Source organism: Ceratotherium simum, chromosome 33, assembly GCF_057802395.1.
Source record: "Ceratotherium simum simum isolate JZ-2026a chromosome 33, ASM5780239v1, whole genome shotgun sequence".
In the NCBI taxonomy this organism is placed as follows: domain Eukaryota; kingdom Metazoa; phylum Chordata; class Mammalia; order Perissodactyla; family Rhinocerotidae; genus Ceratotherium; species Ceratotherium simum.
In genome coordinates, this window is record NC_141932.1 from 22,957,422 (window position 1) to 22,978,833 (window position 21,412).

The 21,412-nt window shown below is 50.3% G+C and overlaps 2 protein-coding genes across 2 annotated transcripts; one reads left to right on the plus strand and one right to left on the minus strand.

The window, feature by feature from the left end:
• The first annotated feature begins 41 nt into the window (after positions 1–41).
• LGALS4 (galectin 4) lies at positions 42–9,284 on the plus strand. Its single transcript, XM_004441495.3, has 10 exons — positions 42–1,252; positions 1,555–1,643; positions 2,776–2,980; positions 5,898–6,032; positions 7,827–7,853; positions 7,985–8,026; positions 8,205–8,234; positions 8,532–8,620; positions 8,803–8,968; positions 9,050–9,284. The coding sequence occupies exons 1-10, from the start codon at positions 1,208–1,210 to the stop codon at positions 9,194–9,196; spliced, it is 975 nt and encodes a 324-aa protein (XP_004441552.1). The 5' UTR covers positions 42–1,207; the 3' UTR covers positions 9,197–9,284.
• An 8,860-nt stretch (positions 9,285–18,144) lies between these two features.
• On the minus strand, positions 18,145–20,328 carry LOC101405033 (galectin-7). The gene is made up of 4 exons (XM_004441494.3): positions 20,303–20,328; positions 19,818–19,906; positions 18,881–19,082; positions 18,145–18,258 (listed from the first exon to the last, which is right to left on the minus strand). Exons 1-4 carry the CDS (start codon positions 20,315–20,317, stop codon positions 18,145–18,147), a joined length of 420 nt encoding a protein of 139 aa, XP_004441551.1. The 5' UTR covers positions 20,318–20,328.
• Between the last annotated feature and the right edge of the window lie 1,084 nt (positions 20,329–21,412).

A 21,412-nucleotide genomic window follows, 5' to 3' on the forward strand; every position in this document is an offset into this window, starting at 1 on the left:
CAGGAGAGGCGGAAAGGAGCCAAGATGTGCCCGGGAGCCCCAACGACCTCAGTTGCACTGAAGGTCGGGGATAGAGATTTGACCAATGAGAGTGGGAGCCACGCAGGTGACGACCATTCAGAGCTGGCCGTGGGCCGGCGAGGACCAATAGAAAGTTGGGCGGGGATGGAGCCAAAGTCACAGGGCTCCCTCTGGACTGAAAGGCTATGGACGGTCTGCCTGCTCCGGGCTCGAGGGCCGTGTGCACCGTGCCTGGCGCCTTATCACTGCTCAGCAGAGTGGGATCCGGCGCAGGGGGCTGGCTAAAGTTCCATTGCTACCCAATCTTGGGCCCGCTGCCTCATTTTTTTTAAGCTTCGGGTATTCTTATCCACATATAATCCCAACCTCCTGAATTTATGTTTGGGATGAGTGCAAGAGACCACGCCTTAATTTAGGGCCTTCTGTATGCCAAGTCCTGTTCTGAGCATTTATTAACTTAGTGATTCGTTTCAAGGACCCTATGAGGTTGAGACTATTAATATCCCCATTTTATAGATGGGCAAACGAGCAAATTGAGGTTAAGGCACTGACCCAAGATCACACAGCCAGCAAGTGGCAGAGGCAGGATTTGAACCCAGAACCTCTGGCTGCAGAAGTCAATGATCTGAACCACCATGTATATAATTAATGTACATGGTAAAGGCATGTAGTGGGCGCGCAATAAATTTAGGCCCTTTCACAGTTCTTGGGAGTGTCTAGAGCACCCGGTTCTGCCCTGCTTTCTCTCGCTTCCATTGCCCATCTGTCCTGGGCCACTCCTGTAGCCCTGCCCTGCCCAGCCCGCCCAACCTCACCCTCCCTCTGCTAACAAAGTTCCGGGCAGGGTTTTATGGGCTCTGATAAGGCCCTGGCAGGGCCGAAGTTCACCAGCACCTCCTCTGCAGAAAGGCCTAGAGGAGGGGGCCCTGAGCTCAGGCCCCCAGGCCTGGTCCAGATGACCTGGGTTCTGGCTAGTTATCAGCGAGGCTGGTAAGAGAAGGGAGTGTAGAGGATGCCCTAGGTAAGATGTGAGCCTGGGATGCCTAGAAAAGGGATCCCGTGGACCCTGCCCTGTCAGCCACTCCCTTACCCGCAGGTATAAGAGCCACCCACCACTGTCATCTGCCACCATTCCCCACTCCTGCCGCTCTTCTCACAGGACGAGCCACCAGCCCAGCCTCTCAGGATGGCCTTTGTCCCTGCGCCAGGCTACCAGCCCACCTACAACCCGGTGAGATGCCAGCCCAGGCCCTAACCCCAGGCCCTGGCTTAGCTCCACCCCGACCCCCACGCAATTTACCCTCAGCCTGATCCTTGGAGTCACCCACCCAACCCTTGGGCTGATTTTCCCAGTACTGATCCCGCCCTGACACTCGGGCCATTCATGTCATCCCTAACCCTCGTCATCCCCACATGGATCCCTCACCTCTTACTCCCGCTCCCTCGCTTAAAGGAGTGGGGGGCTTGCCATGAAGGGTAAAGGCTGCAGTAGGCGAATGGCCTTCGAGGCCCCTCACCCGGCCCCTTCTCCAGACGCTGCCCTACAACCAGCCCATCCCAGGCGGTCTCAGCGTCGGAATGTCCGTTTACATCCAAGGAGTGCCTAGCGAGCACATGAGGAGGTAAGACTCTCCCCCATGCCAGGCCAGGCTAGGAGGGGGCTATGAACCCGGGGCTTCTGGCCCAGGTGCAGAAGGCCGTCTTCCCTTCCTCCACCCTGGTTGGGGAGGGGCTCTATGTCACGGCCCCCAATGGCCAAAGAGCGGCCCTGGTCTGGGGAGTCCAGGGCTTGGTGATCAGATCAGAAGGGGGACCCTGGGGGCTGGGAGGGGTCAGGGACGCTCACCATGAGAGGTGGCCCCAGAGTTGGGACTTTGGATTGGAATTGATGGGTGTGATAGCATGAATTAAGATCACAGGCTAGAGCAGGGCCCCCTGAGTTCACATCCCGGCTCGTCATTTACCAGCTGTGTGACTAGGAAAGCTGCTGGACCTCTCTGTGCTTTAGTTTCCCGTCTGTAAAATGGGACTGTTTTGAGGATTCCACGTGTATAAGATGTAGGACCGTAAAGTAAGTGCTGTAATAAGTCTTAGCCTTTTTATTGCCTTAAAATGGTGATACATATTGAACTGACCTCATAGGATTTTTGTTTCTTCGTTCATTGTTTCTTTGCTCGTTGAGTGCCCGCTCTGTGCCTGGGCACTCAGGGCAGAGCAGTCAACAGGACAGACCGAGATCCCTGTCCTCGTGGAGCTGACATCCTGGTAGAGGGGAGAGATCAAAAATAAACAAATCAAGTCTATAATATGTCAGATGGTGATAAGTGCTATGGAAACAAATAAGGAGGGAGATGGGGAGTGGATGTGGGGAGGAGGTGTGGCATTGTCCCTTTAAACAGGGTGGCTGGGGAAGGCCTCCCTGGGAAGGGAACATTTCAGCAAAGACCTGAAGGAGGTGAGGGAGGGAGCCTGGGGTGTATCTGAGGGAAGGGCATTCCAGGCAGAAAGAACAGCCAGTGCAAAGGCCCTGTGACAGATGTGTGCCTGCCCCGATAAGATCACTCTGGGGATGCTGGCGTGAGGAGAGGTGTGGAATGTGCGTGCTGAGTTGGGTGTTCACAGGGTCCCCCTGGCTGTGCTAAGGTCGCCCTCTATCTGGAACCTGGAGCAGGGTGGGACAGACAGGGCTTCCCGGAGGGGGACCCCTTGCTCTGGCAGGTGGGGCCGGGGACCAGCTCTTCCCTGTCCTGCCAGGTTCTTCGTGAACTTCATGGTGGGGCAGTCCCCGGAGTCGGACGTCGCCTTCCACTTCAACCCCCGCTTTGATGGCTTGGACAAGGTGGTCTTCAATGCGAAACAGGGCGGCCAGTGGGGCAGAGAGGAGAAGAAAAGGGAAATGCCCTTCCACAAGGGCGCCCCCTTCGAGCTGGTGTTCATGGTCCAGGCGGAGCACTACAAGGTCGGAGCCCCTGGGCGCCGCCACCCCCCCTTCCTCTCTCTCCCTCCCTCCTCCCCCTCTCTCTCCCTCCCTTCCTTCTTTTTCCCTCTGTCTTCCCCCTCCCCTCCCTTCCTACCTCACTTTTCTTTTCTTATCCCTCTTTCCTGCCTATGACAAAATTCCCTCATCCTTTTTCCCACTCCCCTTCCTCTGCTGCGGAGAGCCTTCTTCTTTTTTTTTTTTTTTAACTGTGTTTTTTGTTTGTTTGTTTGTTTGTTTGTTTTTTGTGAGGGAGATCAGCCCTGAGCTAACATCCATGCTAATCCTCCTCTTTTTGCTGAGGAAGACTGGCTCTGAGCTAACGTCTATTGCCAATCCTCCTCCTTTTTTTCCCCAAAGCCCCAGTAGATAGCTGTATGTCATAGTTGCACATCCTTCTAGTTGCTGTATGTGGGACGCGGCCTCAGCATGGCCGGAGAAGCGGTGCGTCGGTGCGCGCCCGGGATCCGAACCCGGGCCGCCAGTAGTGGAGCGCGGGCACTTAACCACTAAGCCACGGGGCCGGCCCCAGAGACCCTTCTTGTACGTTGAATGTCCATCATCCTGTCCCTCTGTGCTCTCTAGAGTGTTTAGTTTTGCAGTTTCTCGTAGAGAACTCTGAGCTCACGCAGAGGATGCACGCACCGGGACAGTGAGCCCGTCTCCTGGGCCAGTGGCACTAGCCGTCAGCTCGCGGTCACCCTGCTTTCCTCTCTATCTCACTCCTCCCCTCCCAGAGTATTTAAAAGCAAATCCCAGATACCAGATCATTTCGTTCAGAAATGTTTCTGCTTATAAAAACACAGTCACGATGCCATTATCACACCTGGTCTGCGCCCGCTGATGGCTCTGCAGGCCTCCTCGTCCCTGCTCTGAGGTCACTCCGTCCCAGCGTCTGGCTCTGATAAATGACACTGCAGGGGGTGTCCTGGTGCACATTTGTGCCCACATGCACCACTGGAGGAGCGTCCTAGAGGGGACTGCAGGGCTGGGGGACCTCCCTGGACTTGGCTCGCCCTCATGTGGGCACCACATTTCTTTTTTTTTTTTTTTTTTTTTTTAATTTTTTTGTTTATTGCAGTAACATTGGTTTATAACATTGCAAAAATTTCAGGTGTACATCATTGTACTTCTATTTCTGCATGGACTACATCATGTTCACCACCAAAATACTAATTACAACCCATCACCACACACATGTACCGAATTATCCCTTTCACCCTCCTCCCTCCCCCCTTCCCCTCTGGTAACCACCAATCCAATCTCTGTCCCTATGTGTTTGTTTATTGTTGTTATTATCTACTACTTAATGAAGGAAATCATACGGTATTTGGCCTTCTCCCTCTGACTTATTTCACTTTGCATTATACCCTCAATGTCCATCCATGTTGTCACAAATGGCTGGATTTCGTCGTTTCTTATGGCTGAGTAGTATTCCATTGTGTATATATACCACAGCTTCTTTATCCATTCGTCCCTTGATGGGCACTTAGGTTGCTTCCAAGTCTTGGCTATTGTGAATAACGCTGCAATGAACACAGGGGCGCATGTACCTTTGCAAATTGGTGTTTTCAAGTTCTTTGGATAAATACCCAACAGTCGAATAGCTGGATCATATGGTAGTTCTATCGTTGATTTTTTGAGGAGTCTCCATACTGTTTTCCATAGTGGCTGCACCAGGTTGCACTCCCACCAGCAGTGTATGAGAGTTCCCTTCTCTCCACATCCTCTCCAACACATGTCTTGTTAATTATAGCCATTGTGACGGGCGTGAGGTGATATCTCATTGTAGTTTTGATTTGCATTTCCCTGATAGTTAGTGATTTTGAACATCTTTTCATGTGTCTGTTGGCCATCTGTATATCTTCTTTGGAGAAATGTCTGTTCGGGTCTTTTGCCCATTTTTTAATCGGGTTGGTAGTTTTTTTGTTGTTGAGATGCATGAGTTCTTTATATATTTTGGAGATTAAGCCCTTATCAGATGTATGGTTTGCAAATATCTTCTCCCAATTGTTAGGTTGTCTTTTCGTTTTGTTGATGGTTTCCTTTGCTGTGCAGAAGCTTTTTAGTTTGATGTAGTCCCATTTGTTTATTTTTTCTATTGTTTCTCTTGCCCGGTCAGATGGGCACCACGTTTCTAAGCTCATCACTGAGGTTGACATCATGGTTTGAGGTTGGACATGGAATCTGGGCTTTGCCACGCCCCCATTTGTGACCTTGAGCTGGTCACTCTACCGCCTGGAGCCTCCACTTTCTTGAACTGCAGGGACAATCCTTTGTCCTGCCTCATGGAGCTGCTGAGAGAATCACCACGTTGATCTTACCATGGAAAGTACTAGCACATGGGGAGCACTCAGTCCTGCGGATCTGGTTCTCAGCCCCGTGTCCACTCTAACTAGAACCGTGATGACCTCAAGTCCTCTGAGCTGTGATCCCAAGGCAGGGCCCTCCCCAGGCTTTCCACAATGCCTCTGACACGCCTTGCTGGGTTTTCCTCTTCCCAACAACCCCAGAGCGAGCCCGCATTTTACAGATGAGGAAACAAAGGCTCAGAGAGGTGATGTGACTTCCCTGAGGTCGCACAGCCAAGACATGTCAGAGCTAGACCTCCGACCCAACTCATTTGATGCCCAGACCTGGACTCAGACTCGATTCTCTTCTGATCTCCAACCCCAGATGAAATTCTCTATCATCTCCCATCCACGGTTCTGGGAGCTGACTTTTGACCCCGGCTTGACTTCTGACCTGTGGTCTCCAAGGTTCCTGAGTCTGAGGTCATCCAAGCTCGCCCCCAAGACTTTTGACCCCATGTTAAAAAGATCCCTGTTCCCTGCTTCCTGTTTCTGCTTTCCCAAGGCTGTGAGTGCCGACTCTGACCTCACCCCTGCCTGCCCTCCAGGTGGTGGTAAATGGAAGTCCCTTCTATGAGTTCAGGCACCGGCTCCCCCTCCAGATGGTCACCCACCTGCAAGTGGATGGGGATGTGCAGCTTCAATCAATCAACTTCATCGGAGGCCAGCCCCCGCCACACCAGGTGTGTGGGGTCTCCCTCTCTTCTTGGCTTGCCCCCTTCCTTAGTGCATTCCCATAGTCATTTAGTTCCTGAGCTCCTGCTCTGTGCCAGTCCCTTTGCTGGGTAAGGCCGTGGACCCAGAGGCAACCAAGACAGTCCACTGGCAAGACAGACATGTCACTAGATGGTGTTGGCCACGAGCAGTCAGGGCCAGGCTGGGAGACATGTGGGAGGTTGGGGGAGGAGGGCTTCCTGGAGGAGGAGGAGGTGTGTAAGCTGAGTCAGGAAGTAAAGATAAGGAGAATCGAAAAAACACAGGAATAGTAAAGTTCAAGAGAAGTTGCCCAACATTGTTAGTCCCCTGGGAAACTCATCACATCACAGTGATGTGATGCCACAGCCACACACCCGCCAGCAGAGCTCCAACGAGAAGGCACACAGTGCCAATGGGTGGTGGGACTGTGGCCTGGCTGACACTCCCATCCTGTGGGAGATGACTGGGCAGCGTCTGTGAAAGCTGAACAGACATGCGCCCAGCACCCTACACACCCCACTCCCAGGTCCACAGTGAATGAATGGGCACCAAAATACACACACTGGGTACCCAGAACAGCGCTATTTGGAGAAGCCCAAACCCCAGACTCCTGACACGTCCTTTAGCAGAGGGCTCCACACGCCCAACTTGTAAGCCCCCCATGCCTCCACAGGGAAAGTCCCTGACAATCAGCAGCCTCCTTTTACAGATGTGGAAACTGAGACACAGAGAGCTTACGTAACCTGCCCAAGGTCACAGAGCTGATCAAACGCAGGCATGGGAAACATCGGGAATGTCTTCATCCGTGAGGCGGCCACGGGCCTACGGGTGTTCGTTTTCCTATCGTGCTTCATCAATACTTTTTTTTTTTTTTCTGAGGAAGATTGGCCCTGAGCTAACATCTGTGCCCATCTTCCTCTATTTTGTATGTGGGACGCTGCCACAGCGTGGCTTGATGAGCAGTGTGTAGGTCCACTCCCGGGATCCCAACTCGCAAAACCCAGGGCCGCTGAAGCAGAGTGCATGAACTTAACCATTATGCCACCGGGCCAGCCCCAATAAAGCTATTTTCAAAGGGCCTTCAGAATAGCTGACTTAACATGGAAGTCGAGGCAGAAAGGAGTTCATTAGGAAGAGGAGGAGACAGAGAGAAGGAGAGTGAATATAAGTTATCTAAGGAAGGGAAGGGTGTTCCTGGCAGAGGGAACTACCTGTGAGAAGGTGTGGATGAGAGAGAGAAACAGAGTCAGAGATAGAGACAGGGAGAGACAGAGACTGAGAAACAGAGAGAGAGACTCACACACAGACTAAGAGAGCCTGAGACAGACAGGGAGGGATAGGATCTCGGCTGGGTCCAAGGACTCCTAGTTGCCCCAGTGGTGGGCACGTGGAGTGAGGGGCAAATCGTAGTTAGAGATAAGGTGAGCAGGGGTATCGTGGGGGCCTGGGGGGATGTTCTGAGGAGTGTACACTTTATCACGCAGTTTCTGGGTTGAGGGGGGAGGAGGGGGCACATGAGGATCCTGAGACAGCAGGAAGCCATGATAGGGGAGGGTACGAGAATAGAATGTACCAGGCTTGTCCTAAAGGGAAGGAGTGAGATTCACTGTGCCCTGGAGATCCCTAAACACAGGAAGTCCGTCTTCATCAATGAACCATCTTTGACCGCAGAGTTCTCTCAGGCGGTGGTGGTGGGCTGCCCCGGGGCAGGCATCCTTGACACCCTCCAGGCCCTAGTTTGATGTCCCCCTCATCACCTCCTTCTCCCTCTGTGCCCACAGCAACCTAGGGGTTTTCCGCCACACCCAGTAAGTACCTGCTCATGGGCGACGGCCTTCCCCTTAGGGTGGGGGTTTGGGGGCTGGGGAGGAGGTCTCTCTGGACAGCAGAAGGATCCCTGGCTCCTCTCACCATTCCTGCCTTCCTTCTGTCCATGTAGGGTCCCCCCGGACATGGCCACCACCATCAGAATGTCCTGCCTGTAAGTGCGAGGGTTTTGTGGCCATGGGGGGGGGGGGGTGGCGAGAATTGCGGGGGGGGGGGGGTGGTCAGAGAGGTTGCGCTAATCCAGCACCCAGAGATACACCTGCATGTAGTAGGTGTGCTGGAAATGTTTGTCCAGTATTGTAGAATAATCTCTCTTCTTCCTCACTTCACAGACCATGGAGGGCCCCCCGGCCTTCAACCCGGTAAGGCCTCCTGCGAGAGTTCAGGGCCCTGTGGTGGGCGATTTGTGGGGAAGCAGGAGCCAGTGGTGGGTAGGGGGCCCTGATCCATGGGGAGCCCTGAGAGGGTAGGAAATGGAGTGGGCAGAAGGTGTTTGGGGTGGGAGGTGGGGAGAGGGTGGAGGAGTGGTCAGAGTGGGAAGGGGATGGGGGTTGGGGACATTTCCTAGGTTGAGTGGGTTCCCCTCTCTGAGAATTTGTCCCTGCATTTGGCTTCTGGTGATCTGAGAGATGGTGGGACCCCATGCTCTCTTCCCACAGCCTGTGCCATTTATGAGGAGACTGCAAGGGGGGCTTACACCCCGAAGAACCATCATAATCAAGGGCTTTGTACCCCCCACAAGCAGGAGGTACAGAATCTAGATGGAGGTGGGAATCCTCAGCTCCCCTTCTCCCTCACACCCTGGAGTCTGGGCCCTCAGCCTCTTCCTCCATTAGGGACCCAGGAATCTAGGCCCCCGTCTCCTCCTTCCTTGGAGAACCAGGTGCTGGCTCCCAGCCACCTCTGACCTCTCTCCCTCTTTGCCCCCAGATTTGTCATCAATTTCAAGGCGGGATCTTCAGGGGATGTGGCTCTGCACATTAACCCCCGCGTGGCCGAGGGCGTTGTGGTTCGGAACAGCTTTCTGAACGGCTCCTGGGGATCCGAGGAGAGGAAGATCTCCCACAACCCGTTTGGTGCTGGACAGTTTTTTGATGTGAGTCTGAGGTCTCTTTTGCCACTTCCCTCTAAAGCCTCTGTCCTGGGCCTGGCCTCATGCCCGCCCTTCTCCTTGCAGCTGTCCATTCGCTGTGGCACGGATCGCTTCAAGGTTTATGTCAACGGCCAGCACCTCTTTGACTTCTCCCATCGCTTTCCCGACTTCCAGAGGGTGGATGTGCTGGAGATCCAGGGTGATGTCACGTTGTCCTACGTCCAGGTCTGATCTATTCCTGGGGCTATAATCCTTGGGAAAGCAGAAAGAAAGATCCTGTAAGATTCCTTCTAAGCCCCTAATAAAATGCCTGAGGGTGTCTCATGAGTGTTCGTGACTCCATTCACCTCCCTCACTGTTCCTTCCTTCTTTGGTTCAACCATGCAATGCCCATTCAGCCATTCAATCATCAGTCCATCCATCCTCCCATCATAATAAATCTAGGTATGCTCCAGACTCTGATCTTAGGGCTTTATGTGTATCAACTCATTCATTCCTCACAAAAACACCAAGAGGTAGGAACTATTATCATCATCCCTCTGTAAAAGATGAGGAAACAGACAAAGAAAAATAAAGCAAATTGCCCAAGGTCACACAGCCCATAAACAGAAGAACCGGGATTCAAATCCTGAAGTGGTCTGGCTCCCAAGGCCACACACTTCACCACTGTACAGCCTGTTCTTCCATCCATTCATGCATCCACCTCTCCACTCATCCATCTCACCATCCATCAATCTTTCCATGCATCCATCCAACCAAAAGTCCATCCATCTATTCAGCAAACATCCAGCCATCTAGCCACTCATCAATTCATCTATCCATCTGTTTGTCCAGCCATCCTTTCATCCAACCCTTTATCCAGCCACCCATCCATTTATCTCTCGGCCCATCCATCTCATCATCCATCAGTGTCTCCAAGCACCCATCCAAGCTTGTGTTCATCTATCCATCTAAACATCCAACCATTCATCCACTCACCAGTCTATCTAGCTCTCCATTTATCCAGCTGTTTTGTCCATCCTTTCATCATCCAACCCTTCACCCATCCATCTGACCATCCATCCATTCAAACATCTAACCATTTATTTATTTACTAGTCCATCTGTCTATCCATTCAGCCATCCTTACATCCAACTTCCATTCATCCATTCATCTCTTCATCTCTCCATTTGTCCATGCAATTCTCTGCCTTCCATCACATCCATCCATCCATTTGTCCTCCGTATGATAATTTTTCCCTCTATTCAGCCATCTATCCATTTCTCCATTCTGTTTCTATCCAGTCATCCATTTATCTCTTCATGTTCCACTCCTCCATCCATTTCCAACTATTCATCCATTCATTTATCTCTCCATCTTTCCGTCTGTCCACTAATCATCTGCCATCCATCCAACCATCCTTTTATCAAGTTACTCTTGGGTTGATTTAACCATTTGTTCACTTATTTACACTTCATCACTCAATCACTTGTTCACATATCCATTATTCAGTCATTTGTCAATGTCTGTTCATTTGTTCATTCATTCATTCTGTTTATTATTGCATTCATTCATCTAGTTTAGTTCTCAAACTTGGCTGTACATTGCAATTACCTGGGAGCTTTTAAAAAATATCGATACCTGACCCCAACTCAGACCATTATCAAGTTGAACCATATAAAAATGCCATTTTTGTAGGTTAAAAGTGATAAAATATCAACAATTTCATATGTTCTAGCCGAGTAAGTCGGTAGTGGGTCCTGGGCATCAATATTTTTATTAAACTCTCCAGATGATTCTACAGGTTTGGCAAACACCAATCAAAGATGTTCTGAGGGCCCTGAGACCCAGGATGGATCCTGAGGAGGTCGGGAAGGGCGGAGGGCTGACCTGGGCAGCCTCCAGTCTGAGGTGTTCTTTTCCTCCTTCTGGGACACATGGGAGGGGAGACTCCTTCTCCTCTTCACCCCCCTCCCTCACCAGACACTTGAAGACCAGGGTGGTGCATCCCAGGAACAGCAGAGGGGAGACACATCAGTCACAGAGCCTGAAAGCGTCCAGAGAGAGGGGCTGAGACTAGAGCTCCTCTCAGAGGTCGAGGCCCTGGAAGAGCTGGAGAGATCATGTTTAGTTTTCTAGTGCTGATGCAAAATGTTTGAAGAAATAATGGCTGAAAACTTACCAAATTTCATGAAAGACATTAATTTATAGATCCAAGAAGCCCAATGAACTAGTTAGGATAAATACAGAGATCTATGTCTAGACCCATTATAGTCAAACTGCTGGAAGAGAAAAAGACAAAGAGAAAACATTGAAAGCAGCAAGTGAAAAACAAGTCTGCACGTACAGGCGAACAGCAGCACAATAAACAGCTAACTTTTCGTAGAAACAATGGAGGCCAGAAGGCATTTGAATGATTTATTCAAAGTGCTAAAAGAAAAATAAAATTGTCAACCAATATTTCTATATACAGTAAAACTATATTTCAAAATTGAAGGCAAAAGAAAGACATTCCCAGATAAACAAAAGCTGAATTCATTGCTAGCAGACCTGCTCTATAGGGAGTACTAAAGGAAGTCCTTCACACTGAAAGAAAATGACATCAAACAGAAACTCAAATCCACAAAAAGAAATGAAGAGCCCCAGAAACTATAAAATGTGGATACATATTTTTTAAATTGTATAAATATATTTTTCTTCTTTTAATTTATTCAGAAATATGATTGTACAAAGTGAAAATTATAACACTATAATGCAGAGTGTATAACATACATGGATGTGATATATATATACAATGATAGCACAAAAGAGGGTAGGAAATGGAGATATGATGGAGCAAAGCTGCCATATTTTACTGGAATTAAATCTGTATTAACCTAAAGTTGGCTATGACAAGCTGCATATTGTAATCCATAGAGTGGCCACTTAAAAACCAACTTGCAAAAGACACAATTGAAAAAATAAAGTTGGAATTTAAATGGTACACTAAAAATTGTTTGTTTAACACAAAAGAAGGTAGGTGAAGGAGTAACAGATAGTAAAAACAAATAGCAAAATGGCAGCCATAAAGCCACCTATATCAATAATTACATCAAATGTGAATGAAATAAACATTCCAATCAAAAGTCAGAGATTGTTGGTGGTAGTCAGCCTCCAAAGTGGCCTCCAATGATATTCACACCTTTGTGTAGTCCCTTCCCAAACTGTCCCAGGGCTGGTAATGCATGGCTGAGAGACTATGGCAGAAGTGATGGTGTGCCACTTCTCAGACTAGGTTATGGGAGACTCTGCAGCTTCTGTCTTGGGCTTGCTCTCTTGCATTCTCACTCCTGGATCACTCTGGTAGGAGTCAGTAACTTCTGGAACAGTCTACATAAGGGTCCATGTGACGAGAAACTGGAAACTCCTGCCAAGGGCTGTGTGTGTGAGCCTTCTTGGAAGATGCTCCTCCAGGCTCAGTCAAGCCTTTAGAACAGGGGTTGTAGACTTTTTCTATAGTGGCCACATGGTAAATGTGTTAGGCACTGTGGGTGATCCAGTCTCTGTCACAACTGCTGAACCCCACTGATGAAGCACAAAGGCAGCCATTAGGCAATACGTAAATGAAAGAGTGTGGCTGTGTTCCAACAGAACTTTATGGACACTGAAATTTGAATTCCATGCAGTTTTAAGTGTTATGAAATATTCTTCCTTTTTTTATTTTTTTAGCTATTTAGAAAATGTAAAAACCATTCTTAGCTTGTGAGCCATATACTAAAATAGACAATGGATGGATTTGGCCCATAGCCATAGTTTGCCAAACTTTCTTTTAGATGACTGCAACTCCACTGACAGTTTAACTGTAACTTCATGAAAAATCAGAGCCACAACCATCTAGGTAAGCACTCCTGGATTCCTAACTCCAGTAACTGTGTAATATAATAAATATTCATTATTTTACAGTGCTAAGTTATGGGGTAATTTGTTATGAAGCAATAGATAACTAATACATTGTCAGACTAGATAAGAAAGCAAGATCCAAGCTGTCTCTACAGAAGACACACTTGAGATCTAAGACACAAATAAGTTGAAAGTAAAGGGATGAGAAAAGATATACATGCAAACAGTAACCAGAAGAATGTAAACAGGACAAAATTAATATCAGACACAATAGATGTTAAAAGAAATTATACTAGAGACAAAGATGGACATTTCTTAGTGATAAAAGGGTCAATACATCAGATATATATGTGTCTATTAAATATATATATCAAGTAAAAGTGTATACTAACAACAGATCCCAAAATATATGTCAGAATTGAAAGGACAAATAGACCATTTAACAATTATAATTATAAATTTCAATACACCTCTTTCAGTAATTGATAGAACAACCAGACAGAAATGAGTAAGGATATAGAAAACATAGACACTATCAACCAGTTTGACCTAGTAACTAACACTCCACCTAATAAAAGCAGAATATACACTATTTTCAAACACACTTGGAAAATTCTCCAGAGTAGACCATTGCTAGGCAATAAAATAGGTCTTAATAACTTTACACAAATTGAAATCATACAAAGTATGTTCTCCAATAATAATGGAATTAAATTAGAAACTAACCACAAAAAGACATTTAGGAGATCTCTAAATATGTGGAAATTAAACAACACACTTCTAGATAACCCATGTGTCAAAGAAGAAATCAAAAGAGAATTTAGAAAGTACCTTGAGTTGAATAAAAACAAAAAATACAACATAACAAAATGTATAGGATGCAGCTCCAGCAGTGTTTAGAGGGAAATTTGTAGCTTTATGTGTGTACTAGAAAGGAAAAAAGACCTAAAATCAATAATCTAAGTTTCCACCTCAAGAACTAGAAAAAGAAGAGTAAATTAAACTCAAAGTGAATAGAAAGAAGAAAATAATAAAGAGCAGAGTCGAAATCAATGAAATAGAAAATATAAAAACAATAGGGACGGGCTGGCCCCATGGCTTAGTGGTTAAGTGCACGCGCTCCGCTGCTGGCGGCCCGGGTTCGGATCCCGGGTGCGCACCGATGCACCGCTTCTCTGGCCATGCTGAGGCTGCGTCCCACATACAGCAACTAGAAGGATGTGCAACTATGACATACAACTATCTACTGGGGCTTTGGGGGAAAAAATAAATAAAATAAAATTATAAAAAAAAAAACAATAGGGAAAATCAATGAGACGAAAAGATGGCTTTTTGAAAAGACCAACAAAATTAATAAGTTTTAGCTAGACTCACCAAGAAATAAAAGAGAAAAGACACAAAATCAAGAATGAAGGAGGGAACACCACTCATGACTCTACAGAAAATAGAATAGAATACAAAAGAATATTATAAACAAGTTTAGGCCAACCAATTAGGCAACTTAGATGAAAAGAACAAATTCCTAGAAAGTCAGAAATCATCTAAACTGACTAGAGAAGAATTAGAAAATGTTAATAGACCTATAGCTGGTATAGAAATTGAGTAATTTAAAAATATTCCTACAGAAAAACCCGTGCCCAGACAGTTTAACCAGTCTATACTATTAAATAGTAAAGTAATACCAATGCTATACAAACTCTTCCAGAAAAATCGAGGCAGAGGGAACAATTCCATAATTATTTTATGAGATGAATATTACCCTGATACAAAAGTCAGGCAACGATATCACAAGAAAAGAAAACTACAGACCAACATCTTTCATGAACATAGATGCAAAAATTCTGAACAAAATATTTGGAAACTGAATCTATGCTACATACAAAAATGATTATACATCATAACCAAGTGGGATTTATCCCAGGAATGCAAGGTTGGTTTAATATCAGAAAATAAAATCATGTAATAAGAAATTAGTCCACACTCATTTCTTAAAGACTCATTTCATAACAACTTGTTCATACACCTCTAATCCATAATCACCAACGGAAACAACTCAAGTGTCTCTCAACAGGTGAGTGGATAAACAAACTGTGGTTTGCTCATACAATGCAATACTACTCAGACAAAAAGGAAGGAATTACTACGACATGCAAATGCATGAATGAACCTGAAAACCATTATGCTGAATGAAGGTAGCCAGACACAAAAGAGCATTCCTGTACTGTTATACCAAGTTTTAGAGCAGGAAAAACTACAATATGATGACAGAGAGCAGATCAGTGGCTGCCAGGTGCGAGGAGTGTGCTTGGAAAGGTGGGATGGAAACGTCCTGGACCTGGACTGTGGTGCTGGTCACACAACTGTGTGGATTTGTCACAATCCCTGGAACTGTGCACCTAGAAAGGGTGGATTTTATTCTATGTATATAAATAAAGTTGATATTAAAAACAACCTCAATAGAGTTGATATTAAAAAACAAAACGAAACATGATTTCCCAATGCTTTAGATCACGTTCACCTGGCTCTGGTCCCTGCTCTACCATCTACATGATGTGTGACCTTGAACAGGTCACTGAACTTTCTTGAGCATCAGATGCCTCATTTGCAAAGTAGGAATAATAAGAGGATCTACCCCAGAGGGTCCTGTTAAGGATTGAAAGAATGGTTAGCACAGTGACCAACATCTAGTGGGGACTCAGGAAATATTAGCTATTGACAGATATATATGGGTATACATATATATTCCAATTTTACAATATTTGGAAATATTTATATTTCAAAAAATATATATATCCAAATATACGTATATATATACTCTAGTTTTGCCCCAAATGTGTAGTGTATGCAAACTATTATAGAAAAAAGGTTAGAAAGGAAAACACTAAAATACTAACAGTGATTATTATCTGGATCATGAAATTGTGGGTGATTTTAAATTTGTTATTCAAAATTCTCGGGGGGCCGGCCCCATGACCTAGTTGCTAAATTCGGAGTGCTCTGCTTCAGGCCTGAGTTTGGGCCCTGGGTGTGGACCTACATCACCCGTCAGCCATGCTGTGGCAGCGACCCACATACAAAATAGAGGAAGATTGGCACAGATGTTAGCTAGGGGCGAATCTTCCTCAAGCAAAAAGAGAAAGATTGGCAACAGATGTTAGCTCAGGGCGAATCTTCCTCAGCAAAGAAAAAAAAAATTCTGGAATAAGCATGCTTACATTTTATAATCAGAACGGAGATTATGAAAAGCTCTTGGCTGACGTGGGTCCGAGGACACTCGGGCAGCATTGTTTGGATGTAGTGGATGATGTGACACCAACAGACACCAAGGAGGGCTCAAGTGACGTTCGTTGTGTTACTCCTTACCGTGGGGCACTGGGCAGCCAGTGAAGTGAATGAACCTGGACACATATATACTGGTAGGTGACAAAACGAGGTTGGTGGGTGGAGGACGTTACCGTTTATGCAAGGAGGGGGAAAAACCCGCATATGCCTGTGTTTAGAACTGCATAGAGATTTTTGGAAAGATAGATAAGAAATGAACACACGGGTAACAGCAGTTTACTCTCATAAAGGAGGACTTTCTTTTGCATATATAAGTATGTACATTTTTTTATTTTGAAATGGCAGACATACAAAAAGTTATAAGTACAGTACAAACAGTTTTTCCTACACCCATCTGAGAATAAGTTGTCAAAATGGCTCCCCACGACCTTCAAATACTTTATTGCCTATTTTCTCAAATGAGAACATTCTCTTGCATGTCCACTGTAAGGCCACAGTGAAAATCAGGAAATGAAGATGGAGGGATCATTACCGCCTAACCCGACGACCCCAACCACCTACACCAGCTGTGCCCGTGACTGTACTTCGCACTGTACATTTTTGAAATTTGTACCGTATGTATATGCTATCTTTTAAAAAAGTTTAAAAAAATATTTATGGTACTTGACACAGGCAAATAAAAATGAAAACTAAGTAATGCAAAAATGAGTGCTGGGGACCAGGGGAATTCAGACTTTCCGGGGTCCTCTACTGGGAGAGGGGACCCCTCATTCCACGGCCCACCCAGAGATACACTCTCAAGGGTAGGGCACGAGGTGGGGTGGCTTCAGCCCAAGAGTCTCAAGGGACAGAAAAATGGGACCTGAACAGGCTCAGCCTCCCGGCAGGGCCCGGTCTTTCCACCGCCCTGGATTCTGCTTAGGTTAAGTGGGGACCCGGCCCGAGCTCACTGCGCCTCCCTTTGTGCAGATGCAAAGTCTGCAGCGGCCCAGAGGAGGGGCATGGGCATGTCCCGCCAGGGGCGAGGCCCCGAGCTTTCCCGAGACCGGGACCCGAACACACCGTGCGGGGTTGGATCGCTGACCCCTGCCGTGGCTCCATCCCACAGCGGAGAAATGAGGCCTCTGCAGGTCCCTCGCGGAGGGTGCGGGGCTTGGGGAGGCGCGCGTGGTCCCGGCTCCGCCCAGCCGACCGCAATGAAGTGGCGACCCTGCGACCCTACTGCCCCCCGACCAGAAAATCACTGCCTGGCAGTGAGGTGTGAACTGGGCCTCTGGGTGTGCGCGCCCGCTCCAGAATCCCCGGGGAAGGCCGGGGGCTCGGCCGTCGGGGGAGCGGAGGTGGCAGAGTGTGGGACCCGGGAGCCCGGCCCCTCGCGTCCCCGTCCCCTCCGCGGGCCAGCTGCCGCTCCGGTGCGCGTCTGCCCCGGGGCGCGAACCAGCGGGGACCTGTCCCGACTCGGGGGCGGGCGGGGAGGCCGGCGACGCCCCAGCCGCTTCCCAGCGCCTCCCCGCGCGGCCGCCTCCCGCCGAGAGGCCGGGGGAGGGGGAGAGGGGAGAAGGGGGGCAGGGGCGCAGGAGCCCGAGACGGTTCCGGCACCATCGCCGCGGGGAGGGGGTCTCCACGGGACCGGGCGGGGGCGCACTCGTTCCCCTGTTTGCAGGGGAACCGAGGTCCACAGATCCGCGGAGGGGCCACCAAGGGAGGGCGTGAGCCGCCTGCAGACCCCATCACATCACCCCTGCGGCATGGCCCCAGGCTGCTGTGCAAAGTGCGGCGTGAAGACGAGCCAAAGTCCCACCCCTACCATTTCGCGACCCTCCTAAGGCCTCGCGGACAGAAATGGCCCTCGGAGATCCAGTTCCGGATCCCGCCTCGGCCACGGGGTCGCTGTGTGCCCCTTAGTCAGTGTCTTCACCTCTCTGAACCTGCTTTCCTCGTCAAGTGAAGGAGACGCAGACAGAGGAGGGGGCTCAGACTTTATTTGCCACCCGAGGCCCCGGGACCGCATCCCCCCGCCCCCGCCCCGCCCCGGGCGCTCAGAAGATCTTCACCGACTCCAGCTGCAGGTCCCCGCCCACCTCCAGCAGGCGCGCGCGCGCCGGCGGGATGCGGTAGCGGAAGTGGTGGTATTCCGAGTCCCCGACCACCGCCTGCGGGGGGATCGGGGCTTCAGGATCGGAGGCACTGCGGGTCAGTCCCGACCCCGCGCCACGCTGTGTCACCTGGGCCACTCGGAGCCCGCCGGGCCCCAGGCCCCATGGGAAGAGGGGGCTGGTGTCCAGTCTAACCGTGTCGGAGGATAAGGGAGCTTACTGTTGCACAGGGGGCTTTTGAAGGGTCGGCGGGGCTGTGAGTCCCCGATTACGGCGTCCACGGCCCCACCCCTGACGCGCAGATTGAAAGTAGGGAACGGCCTGGTGGTGGAGGGTCTGCGGCGACCACCCCTCGCAGGGACTTGTGTCTGGGCCCGTCTCCCAGCCCAGCCTCGCCCCCGCCGCAGAGCCCTGAGCTCAGCACCAACCACAGGGAGTGGGGTCTGGATAGAAGTGTGGGCCACGCCTCCCTGCCGGGACACCCACCCTCTGGGCACTTGGCTCTTGCTCGCTGGTCCCGCTTCTGCCACACACCTGCCCTCTGACACTAATGCGTTTGTGCCAAGGGAGGGAGAGGGCCTGGGGACACGTGCCCAGCCTTGGCCACCTCCACCAAGGGCCTTCCCCCAACTGCAGAGGAACCTGGGTCTTGGCGCCCACCCCTGAGGGAGAGACACACCTTGAATCCGTCTTCCGTGGCGATGAGGAGCACCTCGAAGGGCTGCCCATGCTGGAAGGGAATGCCACTGCCCCGCTCCTCTGGGCCCCAGGCGCCCTGCTCCAGGGTGTTGAAGACCACTGTGGACTCGTTCAGCCGGGGGTTGAAATGCAGGGCGTACTCAGCATCCTGCCCCTCGCTGCACAGCAGGTTCACAAAGAACCTGGTAGGTGGTGGGGGGAGAGGGGGTGTTGGATGGACATCAGCGGCCAGTGGACAGGACTTGCCATTGCCAGAGCACACCCAGATTTACAGGGACCTGAGAATGTCACACACCACCGAAGGAGGGCTTGGGGACTGGTGGCCAGGGAGCCCTGATACCAGGGCGTCCAAAATCTTGTTGGGGGCCTGCAAGGGGGCCACGATGCTATGGCCTGGGTCCCCTAATTTCTGGAGTCTGGGAGTTGCCATGGACTCCTGGTGCCGATGGCCAGGGTGCCCCGATGGCCAGGGTACCCCGATTCCCGGGGCACCCCCAGTTCCCAGGGGGCTAGGAACAATACCAGGGACCCAATATTTCCAGGCCCCCAGATTCCCAGGAAGCCTGGAGTTCCCGGACCCAGGAAGTCACAGGGTTGATGGCCCAGGCCTCCCAGATGCCAGGGCCCCTCCAGGTCGCAGGGCGTGCCTCCAGAGTTCCTGGGACGCAGACTGGAAGCCGTAAGACTAGGAGCCCTGAGATGGCCTTGGAGCCCCAGACGCGTCAGGAGACATGGGGACCCCAGCTCCACAGTCGGGGAGCAAAAAGGGAAGACATCAGATTCCAGAAGGTCAGAAATGGCCTGGGGATTCTAAGACCCTGGTGGGCAAAGGTCGCTCCGGGGCCCTGACCTCTGGACTTGCGGTCACCTGAGCCTGGAGACCACCCACCCCTTCCTACTGGGACCCGGCGTCTCACCGGTTGGCGTTGTTGGGGACAACACCACGAATCCTCATCACGGTGCCGACTCGGATGCCCTCGGGCAGCGGGGTCTTGTGGTGCACGTCCTGCGGGGAAGGGGCCGGGGGTGCATCGAACAGGGTGACAGAGGAGGGAGACTGATGGGTCAGCCCCAGGGGGCCATGAACAGGACCCAGAGCAGCAGAATCAGGGAGAAGGGCACAGCGAGGAGAGAGAGCCCGAGACAGGGAGAGAGCTGCAGAGAGAGACACAAAGAATCCACAGAAAAATCTCCAGAGGGGAACCCAGAGGAAGGCACCAAGAGGAGTTGGGAGCCTGGGGACGGGTCTGCACAACCCAGAAGCCACCACCCACACTTCACAGCACACCCAGCACCCCTTTCTCCCTTGAGACAGGAGACCTCAGCAGGCCCCAGCCCCTCCCCCATTCGGGTGCAGCCTGAGGCTCAAGACCCCCTAGGCACCAGCCCCCGAGGCACTCACAGAGCTCCCTGCCATGGCTGGGACAGTGGCACAGGCAACGTGGTGGCAGTATGGCTGCTGGGGCCTTAAGTAAAAGCAGGGTGTGGCTGGCCCTGCTGACTCACCTCCCCCCGTCCACACCCACCGCCCACACCTGGCACAGACCCCACCCCGGGGGCCAGGCTGGCCCCGCAGCCTCTTTCTGGGGCCTCTGACCCCTGCCCCTCACTGAGGGCTCCCAGGCAGACTGCCTGATCCTTTGACCTAAAAATGATGGGGACAGTTAATGCTAATAATGACAGAGCCAGCCCTGATGGCCTAGTGGTTAAAGTTTGGCGTGCTATGCTTCAGCAGCCGGGGTTTGATTCCCAGGTGCGGAACCACACCACCCGTCCGTCAGTAGCCATGCTGTGGCAGTGGCTCACACAGAAAAACTAGAAGAACTTACAACTAAAATATACAACTATGTCCTGGGGCTTTGGGGAGATAAAAAAAAAAGAGAGAGAGAGAGGAAGATTGGCAACAGATGTTAACTCAGAGCGAATCTTTCCCAGCAAAAATAATAATAATAATAATAATAATAACAACAACAGCAGCAGCAGAGGAGGCTCGCTGAGACCCCTGCACCAGCCCTCCTTCCCGCTGCCCGGCAGAGAGAATAGACTCTTGTGCCCATTTGATCCTGGAAAACGTGGGTCTGAGAGGCCACGCCGGGGGCTGCAGCTCCGGACCCCCCTCCCAGGTGTGGCCCTGCTGCCTCGAGCTGAGGAGGTGTCTCCCCGGAAATTCCGGTTTATGCTTCTGTCATAGAATAATAACCACGGCAACAGCAGTCATAACAGAGAAGGGGCCTCCAAGGGGCAGGATTTGTGCCTGTTGTCCCCGCCGTCTCCTGGCGCTGAGAGCAGCACCTGCACATAGTTAGCGCTCAGGAAATACAGGCAAGAGAAGGATAGGAAATAACAACAGCCGCCAGTTATGGAGCCTCTGGGCCTGCCTCGGATATGCCAGAGATCACGGATGCTCCATACGGGCCGTGAGGGAGGGGCATCTAGCACCCACATTTTACAGACGGGGAAACCAAGGCTCAGAAAGCGGAAGCAACTTTCCCAAAGCGCACAGCTGTGCAAT

Excerpts from the sequence above, each read along its gene's own strand:
- LGALS4 (XM_004441495.3), top strand. The coding sequence starts at position 1,208 with ATGGCCTTTGTCCCTGCGCCAGGCTACCAGCCCACCTACAACCCG. Across the intron at positions 1,253-1,554 it reads ACCAGCCCACCTACAACCCG|ACGCTGCCCTACAACCAGCC; the intron begins GTGAGATGCCAG and ends CCCCTTCTCCAG. Across the intron at positions 2,981-5,897 it reads TCCAGGCGGAGCACTACAAG|GTGGTGGTAAATGGAAGTCC; the intron begins GTCGGAGCCCCT and ends CCTGCCCTCCAG.
- LOC101405033 (XM_004441494.3), bottom strand. Across the intron at positions 19,083-19,817 it reads GTCCCCAACAACGCCAACCG|GTTCTTTGTGAACCTGCTGT; the intron begins GTGAGACGCCGG and ends ACCACCTACCAG. Across the intron at positions 18,259-18,880 it reads CCACGGAAGACGGATTCAAG|GCGGTGGTCGGGGACTCGGA; the intron begins GTGTGTCTCTCC and ends ATCCCCCCGCAG.